Source organism: Sesamum indicum, linkage group LG10, assembly GCF_026168435.1.
Source record: "Sesamum indicum cultivar Baizhima isolate 11 linkage group LG10, ASM2616843v1, whole genome shotgun sequence".
Lineage (NCBI taxonomy): Eukaryota > Viridiplantae > Streptophyta > Magnoliopsida > Lamiales > Pedaliaceae > Sesamum > Sesamum indicum.
The window spans coordinates 20,439,447-20,455,721 of record NC_142666.1 but is presented as its reverse complement, the minus strand read 5'-3'; the positions used below and the strand labels follow the sequence as shown (position 1 = coordinate 20,455,721).

At 36.5% G+C, this 16,275-nt stretch overlaps 4 protein-coding genes across 11 annotated transcripts; 1 reads left to right on the top strand and 3 right to left on the bottom strand.

The window, feature by feature from the left end:
* Positions 1-82: 82 nt before the first annotated feature.
* Positions 83-1,592, bottom strand: LOC105171590 (heavy metal-associated isoprenylated plant protein 19). 2 transcript variants are annotated; one of them, XM_011092751.3, is made up of 3 exons: positions 828-1,592; positions 647-731; positions 83-478 (listed from the first exon to the last, which is right to left on the bottom strand). In XM_011092751.3, exons 1-3 carry the CDS (start codon positions 849-851, stop codon positions 207-209), a joined length of 381 nt encoding a protein of 126 aa, XP_011091053.2. In that variant the 5' UTR covers positions 852-1,592; the 3' UTR covers positions 83-206. The 2 variants fall into 2 exon arrangements, with proteins under 2 accessions (XP_011091053.2, XP_088741996.1); XM_088885870.1 differs by having other exon boundaries at positions 647-728.
* Positions 1,593-1,744: 152 nt separating this feature from the next.
* Positions 1,745-3,006, bottom strand: LOC105171413 (AWPM-19-like family protein). The gene is made up of 4 exons (XM_011092526.3): positions 2,843-3,006; positions 2,520-2,739; positions 2,154-2,199; positions 1,745-2,071 (listed from the first exon to the last, which is right to left on the bottom strand). The coding sequence occupies exons 1-4, from the start codon at positions 2,967-2,969 to the stop codon at positions 1,961-1,963; spliced, it is 504 nt and encodes a 167-aa protein (XP_011090828.1). The 5' UTR covers positions 2,970-3,006; the 3' UTR covers positions 1,745-1,960.
* A 320-nt stretch (positions 3,007-3,326) lies between these two features.
* LOC105171412 (glutamine synthetase leaf isozyme, chloroplastic) lies at positions 3,327-8,502 on the bottom strand. Of its 2 annotated transcripts, none has more exons than XM_011092522.3 (14): positions 8,363-8,502; positions 6,124-6,388; positions 5,890-5,929; positions 5,682-5,785; positions 5,545-5,593; positions 5,320-5,426; positions 5,059-5,146; positions 4,821-4,949; positions 4,654-4,728; positions 4,416-4,469; positions 4,284-4,321; positions 3,993-4,152; positions 3,831-3,891; positions 3,327-3,716 (listed from the first exon to the last, which is right to left on the bottom strand). In XM_011092522.3, the coding sequence occupies exons 2-14, from the start codon at positions 6,375-6,377 to the stop codon at positions 3,577-3,579; spliced, it is 1,299 nt and encodes a 432-aa protein (XP_011090824.1). In that variant the 5' UTR covers positions 6,378-6,388; positions 8,363-8,502; the 3' UTR covers positions 3,327-3,576. The 2 variants fall into 2 exon arrangements, with proteins under 2 accessions (XP_011090824.1, XP_011090823.1); XM_011092521.3 differs by lacking the exon at positions 8,363-8,502 and adding an exon at positions 7,293-7,490.
* A 164-nt stretch (positions 8,503-8,666) lies between these two features.
* Positions 8,667-16,231, top strand: LOC105171411 (uncharacterized). 6 transcript variants are annotated; one of them, XM_020697306.2, is made up of 14 exons: positions 8,667-9,347; positions 10,076-10,157; positions 10,675-10,778; positions 11,989-12,115; positions 12,305-12,399; positions 12,854-12,977; positions 13,142-13,222; positions 13,540-13,638; positions 14,106-14,264; positions 14,360-14,420; positions 14,529-14,593; positions 14,862-14,906; positions 15,120-15,296; positions 15,400-16,231. In XM_020697306.2, exons 1-14 carry the CDS (start codon positions 9,310-9,312, stop codon positions 15,985-15,987), a joined length of 1,845 nt encoding a protein of 614 aa, XP_020552965.2. In that variant the 5' UTR covers positions 8,667-9,309; the 3' UTR covers positions 15,988-16,231. The 6 variants fall into 6 exon arrangements, with proteins under 6 accessions (XP_020552965.2, XP_088741993.1, XP_088741992.1 ...); XM_088885867.1 differs by having other exon boundaries at positions 14,103-14,264; positions 14,532-14,593; XM_088885866.1 differs by having other exon boundaries at positions 14,103-14,264.
* The last annotated feature ends 44 nt before the right edge of the window (positions 16,232-16,275 follow it).

Below are 16,275 nucleotides of genomic sequence, written 5' to 3'. Positions count from 1 at the left end.
TCCTCCCTCTTTTCACCTTTAAAACTCTTAACTTTACCCTTTTATACTGATTTCAGAACATAAAAGTAGTGATATACTTGAACACTTTTTGATATCTCTTCTTCGATTATTGTATTCGTCTCACATAGGATTGAACATGACACCTGCAATAGGTACACCGGTTGCTGACACTTGTATAAATTATTATGTTTACATGATTAGATTGTTCACATAATTGAACACGCATTTGCATTCTCATCATTGAACATCATATGTATTTCACCATCCCCATAATAATGAACTAGCCAAGAATCCATTGTTTGTTCTCCATCATTTTCGATCAATTGTCCCTCTTCGTCTTCATCATCTTCGTCCTCCGCCACAAGTTCCACACTCTTCCCAGTTTTCTTCCTCAGCTTCTTCAATACCTTTTGTCTATCAATTCTACCCGTAACAACCACTTTGTGATTGTTTATATCCGTCACAAACTTCTCCACCCCTATTTGAACACGGCAACCATGTTCCAGAACCAATCAAAAAAAGAAATGAAGTGAGCCCACATGGGAAAAACCATTTCCACGCATTAGTTTCCTTGAAAGCGTTCAAAAAACATGTATAAATCAACTTCTTACAGCCCATGCAATAGACAGACAGGGAAACGAACAACCTTTGATGTTGGAGACGGTTTCCACGACAGTTCTTTCGCATCCATTGCAATGCATAGAGAGATTGTATTGTGCCACCACAACCTGCTGAGTTGAATTTTTCCCATAATTTATCAGTTAAACAGGCCTATATATCACCAATGCTTGTGCATGTAAAAAACTAATATACAAATATTATCTTACTTTGTCTTCCTTATTGCCAGACATTTGAAATTGGGAAGAGCGAAACAGGTGGTCATGAACAAGAATCTAGTGGATGCCCTAAACGGGTAAATGTGAAGGAAAACAAAAAAAAAAAGCAGCAGTTATTACAGTTATTTACCGTTGGTATAAAGTATCGAATATAACGCGACTAACAAAAGGTTGAGACAAGACTTGGATTTTTTTTTAAGACAATACTCGTCTTACAGTTTAATAGCAGTGGTCTTCCAAAATACAACGATCTAATATTTTCAAGATAATAACACTTCGAATGTTGAAAAACAGCAAACAAAAAAGTATTTTGGAATTGATCTTTTAATAAAAGACAAAATATTAATTTTGCAAAATGCTTCGTAATGCTCTAAGATGTTTTTCGAAATTTGATGGAATGAAATAAAATGGGAGGTCTATTTATAAAAAGTTGGAAATTGTCATCGAATAGACATCTCAAGTGAAAAAAATAGTTGTGAAAGGTTATGACTTTTCAAATTGAATAGCCGCTTTTTTATCCGGATGAACATATCATTTCATTCGAAAGACACACCATTTCGCCAGAATAGATATTGAAGGGACATACTACTTTAGTGATAAACACAATTATATCGACTGGATATGGTTGGATGATAATTGAACTCTAGCGACAATCATCCACGTATTACGAACTTGCCATGTGTTGAATATCGTGATCAATCACTTATTACAACTTAATCGAATCAAAATAAATTACTTATTAAATTTTATTTTAATTTACCATTCACAATTTTTCAATATTGACCAATAGCGAAATGTTTTCCAGAAAAAAATGGTCAGAAATGAGATTTATGTCAATTCTCACTCCAAACTTATTTTTTCAAGTCAAGTAATTAACTAAGCAGAAGAGTTCGTCCAAACAATATGCATACATAAATATAATTTGTCTATTTCGTAAAATAATTCCCAAATATTTTTATTCAGAAAATTAATATACACAATAATGTAAAAATAAAAATCAAACTATTTTTCTTTCAACACACACAATTATTTGCAAGTCGCTTGCAAAAAATGGCATGTGCATACAAACAAGAAAATGACCAAGATATTTTGATGAAATTAAGAAAATAAAAGTATAAATAAAATCAAAGGTATGTCCTGTCTCGAGCAACAGCATCATCAATTCCTATGTAGATTGCAGCAGTGCAGAACATCTGAGTTCCACTCACAAGTATCAGTATTGTCTCCAAAGTTCTCTGCCAATCATAAGAATTTCAATATCATTACCTTAACCCACCACAAAAACATTAATAAATAGATAATCATGATTTTTCTTACCAAATTTGATTCTGTCCACCCTATATCAATCTCCTTGCATGCAAACCTGTAACACATACATGATTTTACCTTCAAGATTAGTATATGTTTTTCATAGTTTGAATATGCTACAAAAAGGTTTGGTAAGAAAACATTTTACCCTATATCAATCTACTTGCGTGCAAACCCGACAATCATGTTTTACATTATAAATTTTAGTCGCGAGATTGGAAGAGGAATTTGATGTAAAATATGACAGTAAGGAGTGTCGTTGTGATTTTTCAAGATCCTAAGGGTTTTTCGTCGGGGCTGTCTGTATAACTATCCTACTGGTTTTTTTAGGACAAGTGAAAAGAAAAGAAAACATTGGTAAGATAGTAATTTTACCCCATAGCCAGCATCGTGAGCATCCAAGAAATAAGAGAAGATGTAGCAGCTGCATGCAAGTTTGGAACATTCCACTGTATTACATTATTGATTCCGGTGATTGAGGTGGAGAATCCCACAACCCCAGCTATGAGTGAGAAGAACACTACAAAACCAGTAGCCATGTTGCCAAAAGGGTAGTATATAGGGAAAATCCGAGCGGGGAGCGACAAAACAGACGCTGCAAATGGTACAGCACATGAATATTGATCAGAGTGTAATATGATCAAGATTTTGAATGAGACTTTGTTGTAAGAATGATGCTGCAAGAAGATAAATGGTACCGGTCTCGTGTGATCTTTCTATGCCATGGTTCACAGCCCATGCTGCAACAGCGATGACAATGAAGTAGAGGATGACGTTGAGTACTAAAAGGGCGAATGCAGCTGATTTGCCTGCACCGGAAGCCATGGCTTCTGAAAAGTTCTGCAGACTTATGTTTATATATATGTATATATATAGGGGAACGAAAGGTTCAATTCTTGTACCATTATCTGTATCTGCTCTTGCTTTTTGTTACAAGAATGGAGTGTCTTAAGCTCAAAGAAATGGCTTGAATTCCTTGGTGTAGCTTTGGGGTTGCCTCATGAAGAGGAAAAGAATCTCATTTGTCCTCCAAGTTGGAGCAGAGCCAAATGCATAAAGGGGGACTGGTCCTCTAAATTAACTTTTCAGATGGAAAGGCTGTCATCTTCCTGTCACCATTTAAGATAAAACTAGTTTCACTTTTATCCTTTTTATACCAAAGCAGACCAAACCTCTATTCCAGACAGGAATGAAAATGCAATACATCAAAATGAAATGTCAGTGGAACTGTTCGAATATCATGAATGCAAATCCCAAGAAGGAAAGCTGGAGGAACATTCTGAGCTTAAGCATGGCTAGTTGCTCATTTCAGTCCCTTATTTACAGGAATCTCCAAAAGGGATCTAATAAAACGAGAACAAGATTTTGCGTCTCTAAGCTCATTTTTGCTGTGTCACGCCAATCAAGCACTTTGCTTCAGATGTTCGATGGTTTACACCTTCAACGCCAGTTTCTGAGCTGCAAGAGCTTCAGCTTCAAGTGTTGGCTCCCACAAGAGTGTAGTTTCAGCAAGTAATGACGTCACGACATAGGGATCCATGTTAGAAGCCGGGCGCCTGTCTTCCAAATAACCTACAACAGAAGTAGTTATCAGTATCAGCAACTGTACCAGCTTTGAGCATTATAAATGAAGGTTGCATATTATTGATACTACTGTAGTGAAAAACTGGGACGGTGTTGACGTACCTTTGCCATTCTTTTCAGTGTCACGTCCCACACGGATTGAGCAACCACGGTTAGCAACTCCCTGAAAGTTACCATAAAGTCATATAAGTAGGAATTCAGGAAAGAACTCTGCTTATTCTTTTCATTAGCTTGGAGGTGTAAACTGTGGATTTTTAAGCATACCCATGAAAATGTGTCGATACTGGCAGTTTCGTGCTTTCCAGTCAGCCTTCTCTCATTCCCTTCTCCATAAGCACTTATGTGATCTCTGTGGCGAAGTGACAAGTTCAAAATTGCCTTCTTTATTACTTCAAAACCTCCTTCTTCTCTCATACTCTTGGTGCTGACATCCAAATAATTACACAAGTTATTATATTTTAGTCCAAATCAATTTTTGGAAATCTTTGCATGTTTTCCAACTTCCATAAGTTTGTATGCTAGATCTAAAAAATAAGAGTGTTAGCCTAAGAATACCTATAGTTGGTGTGGCATCCTGCACCGTTCCAGTCACCCTGGATATAGCATGATAAACGGCTGGTTATAATTTTCACATTTCTTGATAATTTTTCCATAAAAGCAGATCCATCTTGGAAGAAATGACAATACCTCTATTGGTTTTGGATCAAGTGAGAGGACAACTCCAGCTTGTTCAGTAATTCTCTGTCAAGATAGATATCATAGGAAAAGTCAGAAATATTCACGTCCAAACATTGTGTTGCTACCTTAGATGACATGTTGAAATTGATCAAGGAACCAGAAAACGTCATCCGTGGATGCATGCAGGCTATAACTCATTCCAAAGCAATCTGCTTCGAATATTTTATGAGCTGAAACAATGGCATACCTCAAGGAGGTACCTCGCACACCAGATGTGGTCTCCAGCTTCGATTCCAACGCTAGGACCAACTTGAAATTCCCACTGTAAGAAGAATCAATCAAGTCTGTGTTTTATCTGAGGACAATAATCATATTCATGTTCATGAATGAATGAAGAAGAGTTGAGAACGATACCTGGCCAGGCATGACCTCCCCGTTGGTGCCACTGATGTTGATTCCAGCATACAAGCAAGCTTTGTAATGAGCATCCGATATATCGCGTCCAAACGACTTATCCGCTCCAACACCACAGTAATAAGGGCCCTAGAAGTCGAGATGAACAAACCACATGATTGTTAACCATTAGATCGTAACATCTCTTATGCAGCAAATTTCTGATTGCTGAGTTGCCGGATTATAGGAAAATCACTACCTGAGGACCAGGGTAACCTCCTGTTGGCCAACCCAGTGGCCATTTAACATTAGTTTGGAGTAAGGTGTACTCTTGTTCAATCCCGTACCTAAATCAAGTTGATATAATAAATAGTCCATTTGTTACAGTCCAAGAATGTAAAATAAAAAAGAGAAAACTGATAAACTGTTGAGGCCTTCTCTTTTCTAATGAAGGATATTATTGTGCATAAATTGGTTTGTATATGGCAGACAACTGAAAAGATTTGAGGTGTGAAATTACCATGGAACTTCCGCAACAACCTTAGGGTCACTGAAAATCTGAGCAGCTCTGTAGCGTTTGTTCGTAGGAATGGGCTCACCTTGTGGCGTATATGTATCACATATTACCTATTTCCAATCATATAAATACATGAGAAGCCAATTTACATTCATGTAACAGCATGTTTCAGGAGAAGAAGCAGTGGACGAGCAAAACGAAACACCAGTTATCAGGTTTTCCACTCACCAAGATGTTATTACCACCACGGAATGGATCCTTGAAAATTGCTTGTGGGCTGCAAAGCAGATTGACGTGGAAGTACATTTAAGAAAGGAACAGTTAATGTGGAAAAATAAATGATTATCGTTTGCAGATGATCTTACTATAGGATAACTTCACTGTCTTCTCCAGGGGCTTGTCCTGTACTTGATCCATCATAGTTCCACTTTGGAAGTTCAGAAGGATGTTCAACTGGCTTGGATATGGTCTAAATATGATAATATAACGAGAACATAAACATAAATGATTTCTCAAACACTTAGAAGGGAAAAAGAAAAACACGGAAAAAGAAACTAATTCATTAAGCTGTACCCTTGATTTACTACGGAGGTCTATCCCTGATCCTCCAATCCTGTCAGAAAGCGAGCAAAAAATAGTCAAGGTATAAAACCACTAATTCCATACTTAAGTTGCTGATGTATCCAAATATTATAGCAAATATGACAATGTTGTCCTTAACTTAAGAAACATTGATGACATCAAATGTTAACTGAACATAAAGAATGAGAATGTAGTATTGGCAACCAAATTTGTAAAGGACTTCACCATATATATTCAGCAATGATCTTGTCAGTGATTGGGGATACATCCAAGTTTAGCATCTGTTCCATGCGGTTGATTGTCCCGTTCTCAGACTGAACAGCAAGAACTCTAAACTTGGCAGAGGTTTTAACGGCCCCTTTCTTGTTTTGCTTCAGAACGAGCGAGCTCCACATCTTTGAAGTCAATGGACTTGCATCTGTTGAGTTCTTTGCAATTCTCATCTGCCATTGTGCTGAAGGAGCCAAGATATGCGCCATCCTCAACTTCCCTGACTCGACAGTTGAAACAGAAGAAATAAGGAAATTTGTACCATCCATGAATTAATCTTGCAGTGCTGGACAGATATGGTTTTGCTTGTAAGCACAATTAACACCATAATCCAAGATTGCATTAACCAAGAACTGGAAGATATTTACAATTTAAAGATTGATAATGGACATGTTAATAGGTGCTTTTGCAAGTTAATTCAGCCCTTAAGGTAGAGACAGCAAATACATAATAAAAAATTAAATCAGGGAAGGACATTTATGAGAACGAATAAGTAAACACCTTTTTCAATTTGACTGCTTTCTTAGTGAAATGCGAATTCTATTTCAAAATGTCTGCTGAACTGAATCTTTGTGTAACTTTCCTGCTGTAGTAAAGGTTGATACTTTTTCTTATTACTGCACAACTGAAGCCTACCTAAAACTTGCCAGAGTTATGTCATCACTACTGGAAGAAAGGATTTTGTTGATTATAATACTAAGATTATCATATTAAAGGATTAAAGTACAATTAAAAATCTCACAAAGTTAACTTCCATAGTGCGAACAGAAATCAAGAGTGAAAAAGTTATATTTGGACTATGGCACTTGAAAAGTATGTTATTCTGAAGAAAGCAAGAATCTGGTTAGGTAAATAACAAGACCCAAGGCTCTAGAGCTGAATGCTCTGAGTTTCATATCCATAGTTGAAAATGTGGTGATTAATTGATAAGAACCATAAGTCACAAGAGAAAAGGCAAATAGATAAGCTGATCTACTTATAAGAATGGGAAATAGGACAGAAACCTTCACTTTGTGCTCCCTATTAAAAGATAGAATAAATGAACCTTTTTAGCACTAAACAAGGAATGTACTAGAGGCACTTTCTTCCCGGCAAAATGGCTTAAATACAGATAAAGAACTCACCTTGGAACTGCAGGAAAATGGATTGAATAGAAACTGCAAAACTAGACTTCAATTTCCAAGAGAGGAAAAGAAGAAAACAGAGAAGAAGAGTAAGAGAGCAACTGAGAGGTAAGTTTGAAGTGTTATAAAAAAGGATGGAGGGAAGAGAAAGCAGAGATGCTTTGGCTTTTGCTTAGTAGATAGGGGTATGTGTTGAGTGGAGGAAAATAGTTTTTGGTCTCTCTGAGGTCACCAAGAAAGTTTCCAATGCAATAACATTTAAGATAAGGCTTCTCTTTCCTACATGTGCTACATAAAAGTACAAACAGAATTTGTATTAAATATTTGGTCATCTGTCAACTAGGGAATCCAAATGATGATTGCAAGGCCAATTCAACTATGTTTGCATCATTTCGTTTGCCAAAAACAATTGTTTATTCTTAGTCAGACTAAGAGCTGCACATTAACACCTCCCTTCCCATCCCACTCCACCCTCAGAATCTTGAATGTAACTAAAAAATCCATGACATAGCTACAGGAAATTCTATGTGACACCAAGACTAATCATCAAAATACAAAATAATGAAGAGATTATCAAAACTATAGAAATAGTTGAAAAAGAGCAGACCACAAAAGGGATTGTACTTGCACTGATATTCAATCTAAAAGTCTCAAAGATGTCATTTCTTGGGAGAGGAGGTGTGTGATTAAGAGCAAAGCTTCCAGTTAGCCATCAATGCTTGAAACGATGTTAGTTGGAGATTCCGACATTTTTTTGTAGTTCTGGGAACATCTGGATTATAAGTTGAGATTTAGAGGTACGCCTTCCACAAATTGGTGCTCTAAATTCTACCTTTCCAAAGAGCTAATAGTTATCAATCATCCAAACAAAATAAAATACAAATCCAAGAGTGGAGTTACAAATTTGCCCCCTCTCTTTCATCTTTTACCCTTCCTCACTTTCTTCTCTCTGAACACCAAAACATGCTATCATACAGACCATAACACAAACAGAACTAGAGCATGACCTGAATAAATTCGAAACATACTCCTGAAAATTTGTGTGATGCATGCAAGATAATAAAAATAACCTTCTTGAAGCAATTGGAGACTATTTTTCTCTTGTTCTTGCAAGGTTTTTGTAGGTTTAACTATTGAGATAAACTTTTGAGGCTGGCAAGTGGCGACGGCTCTTATGAGTCAGACCTCAGGTTATATTTTGACTTAGCAGCTGATATGAGTGGCCAAGAATCAGGATACCAACACCACTCTCTCTATAGACCTCAAAGTATAGCGAAAATATAAGTTTAGACGTGATTGAATTAAAGAAACATGGAGTAGATATGTATATACATGCACACCCCCATTTCTCTCTCTCTCTCTCTCTCTCTCTATACATATATGTGTGTGTATATATGCAGCAAGAATAGACCGAGCCAGGTTAAATTCTTAGCCCATTTTAATTCCGAGAGTTATCAGTCCTTGTAAGATTTGATTAGCCAAAAAGATGAGACCTTTAATTTTAGCCAAACAAGTAGTTATTTTAATATTTGGATTGATTGCTTGATTATATAAGTATAAAACAATCCTTTTTGCAAAGAACACATTTTAAAGAATTAGAATTTAGTGTGGTGAAATGATGCAATTGAAATTGAGGGAGACGGTTCAGAATAATGAAAATACGTGGCACAAAATGTAATTTACCCAAAAATAAAACGTCTTTCATCCCTTTTCTGTAATCAAGAAAGACAACGAAAGCCAACAAACAGAAAAACAAATAAAGGGGTCGGGTTCCTGTTTAATTCTTTCTTTTCCTCTGATAAAAGAATAGAACAATCATAACAGCCTTTGTCAGTGCCAATTCTTTTTCAATTTTTGCACTTTTTCATCGAGGAAAATGCATATTCTTGTATCCGTTTTGTTTCTTGAATGAAAACAAAGGCTGTTATTTGCATGATTTATTCTCATTTCTATTTTCTTGTCAAAATGAAGTAGGGGTTGGGGTAGGGGGAGAGGATCTTGATTGCTTGAATCTCGTATGGAACAGCTTATCAATTTCATTATAAGACCACCCAGGTAAAGAGATCACATCTTTTATCTTTTCTTTTGTTAATTTCAATCCTTTTCCCTTACATGCGCATGCAGTTCCGGTATATATATGTTTGTGTGCGCGTCTGTGTGTATAGATGTTCAAGTTTCAATTTTTTCGAAGCCTGACGTGGATATTTTTGGGGGTTCTAGGCTTGTCCTTTATTCACTGAATTCTTGTTGGGTACATTTTTTGTTCATTCGTTTCTTTAAAATATTTTACTTCTGGATTCTTCTTATTATTGTTCGTATTTCCTGCTCTTATGGCCAGATATTTCAGACATTTTTCATGCGGAAAGCTGGAGGGCCAAATGTGTTTCACAAATTTTCTTTTCTTCATTAATAGTCTTTCTTATTAAGTTGTTTGAGCTTGTTTTAGGCTTTCTAGTAAAGGGGCATTCGGAAGGGGCATTCGGAAGGTTCTTTTATGTATGTGAGGAATGTCTGATTTACAATGAATTGCCAATGTTTAGGAGGGATCCTGGAATGCAGCAAACCTTTTCTGCGCTATTTTTGTACAATATGGTTAAGTACTGTTTGATTTGATGGATAATATATGCATGCACATATACATATATATCTGACGGAAATAGTTATTGGTTTTAAATGGTAATGTATGTCAATTAAATGGCTAATCCCAAAAGTCCAGTTTTTCAGCTTATGTGACCAGACTACTTGACTTAACCAACTACCTGGCCTTTTTTTTTGGATGACAGAGCTGAATACGATCCAAAAGAAGATCTATTAGATGAAGAGTTTATGCTGAAAGGCAAGTGGTACCACAGGAAAGATTTGGAGGTAAGAGGCTACAGGTGCATGATATTGATGTGTGGCTCTCTTGCCCTCTCTATCAGTAAAATTAATTGATAGGTTCCTAAAGAGTGCCAATCTCTAAGTTGCTGCTGAATTAAGAGGGGTTGATCTGAGTGCATTGGTAAATCATGATGCAACATATTCTGTTCCATTTTTCCGCATGTCCTTTTTCTTGTATTTTTGGCATTGTGAAATGGACAAGAGAAGGTCATGTTGTTTCTTAACAACAGATTCTTTAGACATGAACACTAAGACCCTATGTTACTCAATTACACTTTACCCGAAACCCCTCTTTCAAATTGAAGAACTGACTTCCATATAAAAGCTTATTGTAAGGAGTTTTTTTGTCAGTTTCACATAAAAAACCACAAACACACACCCGGGGGGGGGGGGGGTCTGGGTTTGGGTTAATCCTCCATGGAGGAAATATATCGTTGTATTTTGTTTGGATAATTACTATAATGGGGCATCTTAAAAACTAATTGCTTCTTTCATCCTGCAGGTTACAAATAGTCGAGGGGATGTTCTTCAATGTAGCCATTACATGCCTATTATCTGTCCTGAAGGAACTAAACTGCCATGTGTGATCTATTGCCATGGAAATAGGTTAGTTATTTTGATAAATGGAGAACTCTTCTGATGCAATTCAATGAAGTTATTTTATCAATCCTCTTCCATTTGTGTGAATGTTCAGCCATGGTAATTAATAAATGAGTGATATCTGAACTTCTTGGATGCGGGTGGGTCAAAACTAGTCGCTGATGAAATTGTTCTGATTCAACAAGTGGGTAGATCTTGTGTACTTAACAGAGATGCTTTGAACTAAAATCTGATATCCCCATCTCATGTGGGTTGCCGACTTGTTTCTCCCATCCACATTCTGTGTCAGCTCTGCTTCCTCTTTGGATTGAATTAAGAGACATTTCCTTATTTTACTATACTCAGCTTAGACTTATTCTGTGTTCAATGCATTCACAGGCCCTCAAACATTAACAACCACTGTAATTTTATTGAACCTTCTTCTAAGGAAATTTGATTGGGGAATCTGATGGGGTGAGGGGTTGAAAAGAGAAAAGTGAATTTTCACAGATTGAGGTTTCCTCTGGTCCCTCATTTTTGTGCTTTTAAAGCCTTTTATGGTCATCAGTTACCAAATCTGGGAATGTGGATTCACATAAAAGAACTAGTCAATTTTGCATAATGGTACTTGTTATAGTTTGAATCAGTAGTTCAGAGCAGAATGCATTTTCCGATTTCGTTGATGAACTCGAAAGTCCAAATTCTGTTTGAATGTCAAAAAGCCTAATGATTGAAAGACGAATATATTGTATGACGTGGGAGCTGATTATGTTTTACGATTCTACTTTAAGAACATCAAAGACCTCCAAGAGAAACACTACATCTAAGTAAATTTCTGTGTTCCCAAACCGGGAATGAGACATACACAGAGAGAAATAAAAGAGAAAAAAATATAGACTCAGTAATTTGTTTCCCATCATGAGCTTGAGTTGAAAATTGATGCTCCAATATTTTGAATGTGTATCTGTTGAAAATCGAGAGCGAACTAACAAATTTATATTTACTTGTTAGCATGTTTCACAGTGATATTATTTGAATCGGGTTCTGTGTTGCAAGTCCCATCGCCAAACAATGACCAGGGAACAAATAATTTGAAAATGGAATTCCGCACTTTTCCTTGAATGTTAGACAGTAGGGCTTTTGTTCTGTGTTTAGATGTTTTAGGGCTATAAAGTTTAAATTTTTCATGCTTCCAATTTCATTTACTAATTAGCTCCCTATCTTGATCTTTCTTCAGTGGTTGCCGAACAGATGCCAGTGAAGCTGCTGTTATATTGTTGCCATCAAACATCACAGTTTTCACTCTTGATTTTTCTGGTTCTGGACTCTCTGGAGGAGAGCATGTGACTCTGGGCTGGAATGAAGTAAGTGGCTTGTTAATTTACCATCCTCATCTCATCTTAGCAGACCTCATTACGTCTGTGGAGGACAGCTGAACTCATCTGAAATTTAAGAGGAAAAGTTTTATTTGACAGATAAAATGTTGGCAGATGTTAATTTCTTTGGACCATATTGCTAATATGCTACTGAAAAGTTTGGTCTTTATCCTGCAGAAGGATGATCTAAAAGCTGTGGTTGATTATCTAAGGGCAGATGGGAATGTTTCTTTAATTGGTTTGTGGGGCCGCTCCATGGGTGCTGTTACTAGGTTAGTAAGTCTCTTTCATCTCCTTCTGTTGCATTTGCACCGATAAGTGCCATATATGGTTATTACTATGCTTACATTCTTCATAATTCTCCAATGGGTTCTTGATCCATTAGAAGTGAACTCTGAACAGAAAAAGTTCTTTAGATATATGTAATTTAGTTGGCCATTTACGAGGATTCAATTCCCAGGTAAAGCTATGTTGTTTTTATCAATATGCTTCCTTGAGACTATGTTTTTCTATGAGCAAATAACTCCTGAAAGATATGCCCTCTATGTACTCCTTAGGAGTACGAAAAGAAAGAGCTAACTTGTCTGGCTGTTAGGTGTATATTATTTTGTATTCATGTGACATATAGTAGGCGTGAATATTATGGATCATTTTGACTCAAGTTCCAGATATCCTATATCAGCAAGGATTCTGTCAAAATGTGACATGACTACCTGCTTATTTCAGCATGATGTATGGAGCTGAGGATCCTTCAATCGCAGGAATGGTTCTGGATAGCCCATTTTCTGATTTGGTTGACTTGATGATGGAACTGGTTGATAGTTACAAAGTTCCGCTTCCTAAATTCACTGTAAGCTAACCAATTTATTAAAGCTAGTTTGGCCCAGTATGGGCACTAGACCCATGTCAATTTCATGTGAAGGCCAGATGGTGTCTATTTGATTCTTTAGCCTTCTGTCACTGCTTCTTTGGCATGCTGTTTGTCTAACATATTTTTTTTTTTTTATTTTTTAGGTTAAGTTTGCAATCCACTATATGCGAAGAGCAATTCAGAAAAAGGCAAAATTTGACATACTGGAATTGAACACAATCAAGGTGGAGAACAGTCATCTTAAATCACGAGCTTGCCAACAATTATTCTTCTTTTCACTTACGATATGTGTTGCCTTTATTAAAAGAAAGTGTTCTCCTTGACTTCATGAGACTATTCTTTTAAGAAGTTGTTTAGAAATTTTCACTAACTTTTATAAATGAACCTAGACTATGGTTATACCAACCAAGATTGTGTTTGGAAAAAAAAATAATCAACTCAATGTTCAAACAAAAAGCCATCAGAGAGCATTCACTTGCGAACTATTCTAGTAACTACTTCTGTTGTAATTAACCAAGGTGGAATTTTCTCATATTTTCAGGTTGCAAAATCTTGCTTCGTTCCAGTTCTTTTTGGTCATGCAATTGATGATGATTTCATACAACCCCATCATTCTGATAATATTTTTGATGCTTATGTGGTAATTCTTTTTCTTTGTCAAATCTTTTTCCATTCTGCTCTTACTTTGGTTATGAGCTATCTTTCTTTTCAGTGTGCTTATCTACATTTTACCTAAAAGAAATATTTAGTATTTTCACTTGTTTTATGCATTTTTAGTTTCACCAACAATGTTAGTCGGAGAAACTCTCACATATATATCCCCCGTGATGAAAAAATTGTATCTTTGGAAATCTTGTTGACTTTTTCTTAGTAGAGCGACTCCATGGAAATAAAATTGCGCAACTTCACTTGCTTCTTATATCTTTTCACTTGAAATTTGGAGTAACTTTTAAAGGTAGAACTCAAATGCGGAATATCAGTTTGCATTACCAGAAACTGGGTATACATCTAAGACGGATTGTGTATCTGCAATTTCGAATCAGTTTTGCACCTTCTTTTTTACTTCCTGCGTTTCTACCCTATAATTATTTGCCTCTGATTCAGCAGGGTGACAAAAATATTATCAAATTTGAGGGTGATCACAACTCTCCCCGCCCTCAATTTTATTTTGATTCTGTGAGTATTTTTTTCAACAATGTATTACAACCTCCAGAGGATGACATAGTGGTTTCATATTTTGACTTGACAAATGATGATTTCAGCAAGGTAAATTACTTGTTTTGGATAGAGTTATCGGTTTTGACTGAGTGTTGGTGGCTACATATCTGACGTCCATAAAACTTTTGTCTTACAATCATCAGGGTAGGTGGAGCACGGTCCATGATGAGGAGTTCGCTGATGAATTATTGGATTCACCTGTTGGTGTGTGTTTAATATTATCTATTCCTGTCTTTCTGTAATTTTCAATTTTAGTTTCTGTGTTTCTTGAAGAGGTATACTTTCTCATGAAAATTGAAAATTCGCATTCAGCAGCTACTAGCACCGAGGACACCCTTAAGCAACTTCGCTCCAAGAAACCTATGAGTACTGTAGTGGTAAGCTAAGGTTTCTGATGTTCAGGCGACATTCTATTGGGTTTATCCATGAAAACCTGTAATTTTTCACCACATTAAAATGGTCTGCTGAAAACGCGTTCTCTAACCGTTTTATCCCAGTAAAGATGAATTCTGACTGAGTTCTCCCCTCATTTCCGGAGGTGCTGATCTCTAATTTACATGATTATGTGGTTATGTTTGAATCAACCAAAATCAATTCTATTTTACAGTAGATAGTGATGATAGATCATTATGTTGTTATTTTCAGGTTCCTGTAGATATGTCATCCAATGATAATCAACCAGATTCCCGGGTACCTATAAAAAGTTTTGGCATAAATTTCCAGTATGCTGAAATTACTTTTTGATGTTTCACATTTTTGGACTTGATTTGTCTATACCTCATGGTTTCTAGTAAATTTACAGATATTTCTGACAGAGCAAGTTTCTTTTGCTATTAATTTGGGCAAATAATGCAGCTCTATAATACCACTGACAAACTGACATCAGATGTACCTACTCTGTAGGTGGAAAGTAGGGGGTCTGATTCATATTTATCACCGTCTAATATGATCAGTTTTGAACTCTCCGAAGGTAGTGGTCATGGTTCTCACGCACCTGGATTCAGAGATGACAATGAATACGTTGAGCACCCTCTTAATGCCTTGGCAGGTTTCCCAATCAATGTGGAAGAAGAAGAAAGGGTAAGTTCTTGGAGCATTTTAAGGGTGAAATCTCATACATTTACATTGTCCTGACCATAAATTAAGCATTATTTGCTTATATTTTGGTTGCTAAACTTTGCAGATGTTCACAGAGGCAGTAATTGAGTCACTAAAGGACTTGGAGGCGAGACAGACTTGTGTCCAGAAACCATCATCGAGTGGTGACACTTACCTCCCTAAGCCAGAACAAGCACTACCAAACGAAAAAACAAATTCCTTTCCTGCACTGAGTGACTCCTTAGAAACTTCAGTTTCCACCTCAGCAACCTTGGCATTCCATACGCCACTTCCCAACCCCGACAAAGTATTATCAGAATCTCCTTCAAAATGTTCTCCATCTTCTGGTGCAGAAAGTCAGGAAACTTCTTCTCATATTTGTTCATCAACATGCAACCACAGCTTACCTGATAATGACACAATGAATTGTTCAAAGGACAACTTAAATGTATTAAAGAACTCTAGGAGTGCTGCGGCTGCTCCACGTCCCACGCAAGAAGAAACAAGTAGGCTGACATCTCATAAAGACGCATCATCAGCCACTCCAAGGCCATCATCTGAGGTTGACATGGTGGATAGTACTACTGTTACTGTAAAAGTTGAGAAAAACACAACATCCAATGTCATAGATGGGTGGTTACGTCGTTGGGAACTCTTCTTCCGAAACAGATGATTTTATATGATTGAAAAAATGCAAAATTATATTGCATACAAGTTCGACTTTCTGATTTTTAACTCCAGTAATTATTCTTTCCTAGTTTCTATGTACAGGATGGAGATAATGTATTCAACAATAATTGATCTTAACGATGTGTAAGTCTTCTACCTATGAACATTTGGCTGTAAATCCTACTACGTATTATAGGTGTATATGCATGCACCAGTTATGACAATCTGGGGTTGGCTGCATTGTTATTTGCAATGGCTTCTGAGTGTCTATCCATCATGTGAATGTAATGAC

What these genes read in the sequence shown, in the direction of transcription:
- LOC105171411 (XM_088885866.1), top strand. Translation starts at nt 9,310, where the DNA reads ATGGAACAGCTTATCAATTTCATTATAAGACCACCCAG. An exon ending in TTCCGCTTCCTAAATTCACT is followed by an intron (nt 12,978 to 13,141) that starts GTAAGCTAACCA and finishes TTTATTTTTTAG; the next exon opens with GTTAAGTTTGCAATCCACTA. An exon ending in TGGAATTGAACACAATCAAG is followed by an intron (nt 13,223 to 13,539) that starts GTGGAGAACAGT and finishes TCATATTTTCAG; the next exon opens with GTTGCAAAATCTTGCTTCGT.
- LOC105171412 (XM_011092522.3), bottom strand. Translation starts at nt 6,377, where the DNA reads ATGGCGCATATCTTGGCTCCTTCAGCACAATGGCAGATGAGAATTGCA. An exon ending in ATCATTGCTGAATATATATG is followed by an intron (nt 5,930 to 6,123) that starts GTGAAGTCCTTT and finishes GCTTTCTGACAG; the next exon opens with GATTGGAGGATCAGGGATAG. An exon ending in GACAGTGAAGTTATCCTATA is followed by an intron (nt 5,594 to 5,681) that starts GTAAGATCATCT and finishes TCTGCTTTGCAG; the next exon opens with CCCACAAGCAATTTTCAAGG.
- LOC105171590 (XM_011092751.3), bottom strand. Translation starts at nt 851, where the DNA reads ATGTCTGGCAATAAGGAAGACAAA. An exon ending in CTGGCAATAAGGAAGACAAA is followed by an intron (nt 732 to 827) that starts GTAAGATAATAT and finishes AATTCAACTCAG; the next exon opens with CAGGTTGTGGTGGCACAATA. An exon ending in AACCGTCTCCAACATCAAAG is followed by an intron (nt 479 to 646) that starts GTTGTTCGTTTC and finishes GTGTTCAAATAG; the next exon opens with GGGTGGAGAAGTTTGTGACG.
- LOC105171413 (XM_011092526.3), bottom strand. Translation starts at nt 2,969, where the DNA reads ATGGCTTCCGGTGCAGGCAAATCAGCTGCATTCGCCCTTTTAGTACTC. An exon ending in CTCACGATGCTGGCTATGGG is followed by an intron (nt 2,200 to 2,519) that starts GTAAAATTACTA and finishes TATGTGTTACAG; the next exon opens with GTTTGCATGCAAGGAGATTG. An exon ending in GGTGGACAGAATCAAATTTG is followed by an intron (nt 2,072 to 2,153) that starts GTAAGAAAAATC and finishes TATGATTGGCAG; the next exon opens with AGAACTTTGGAGACAATACT.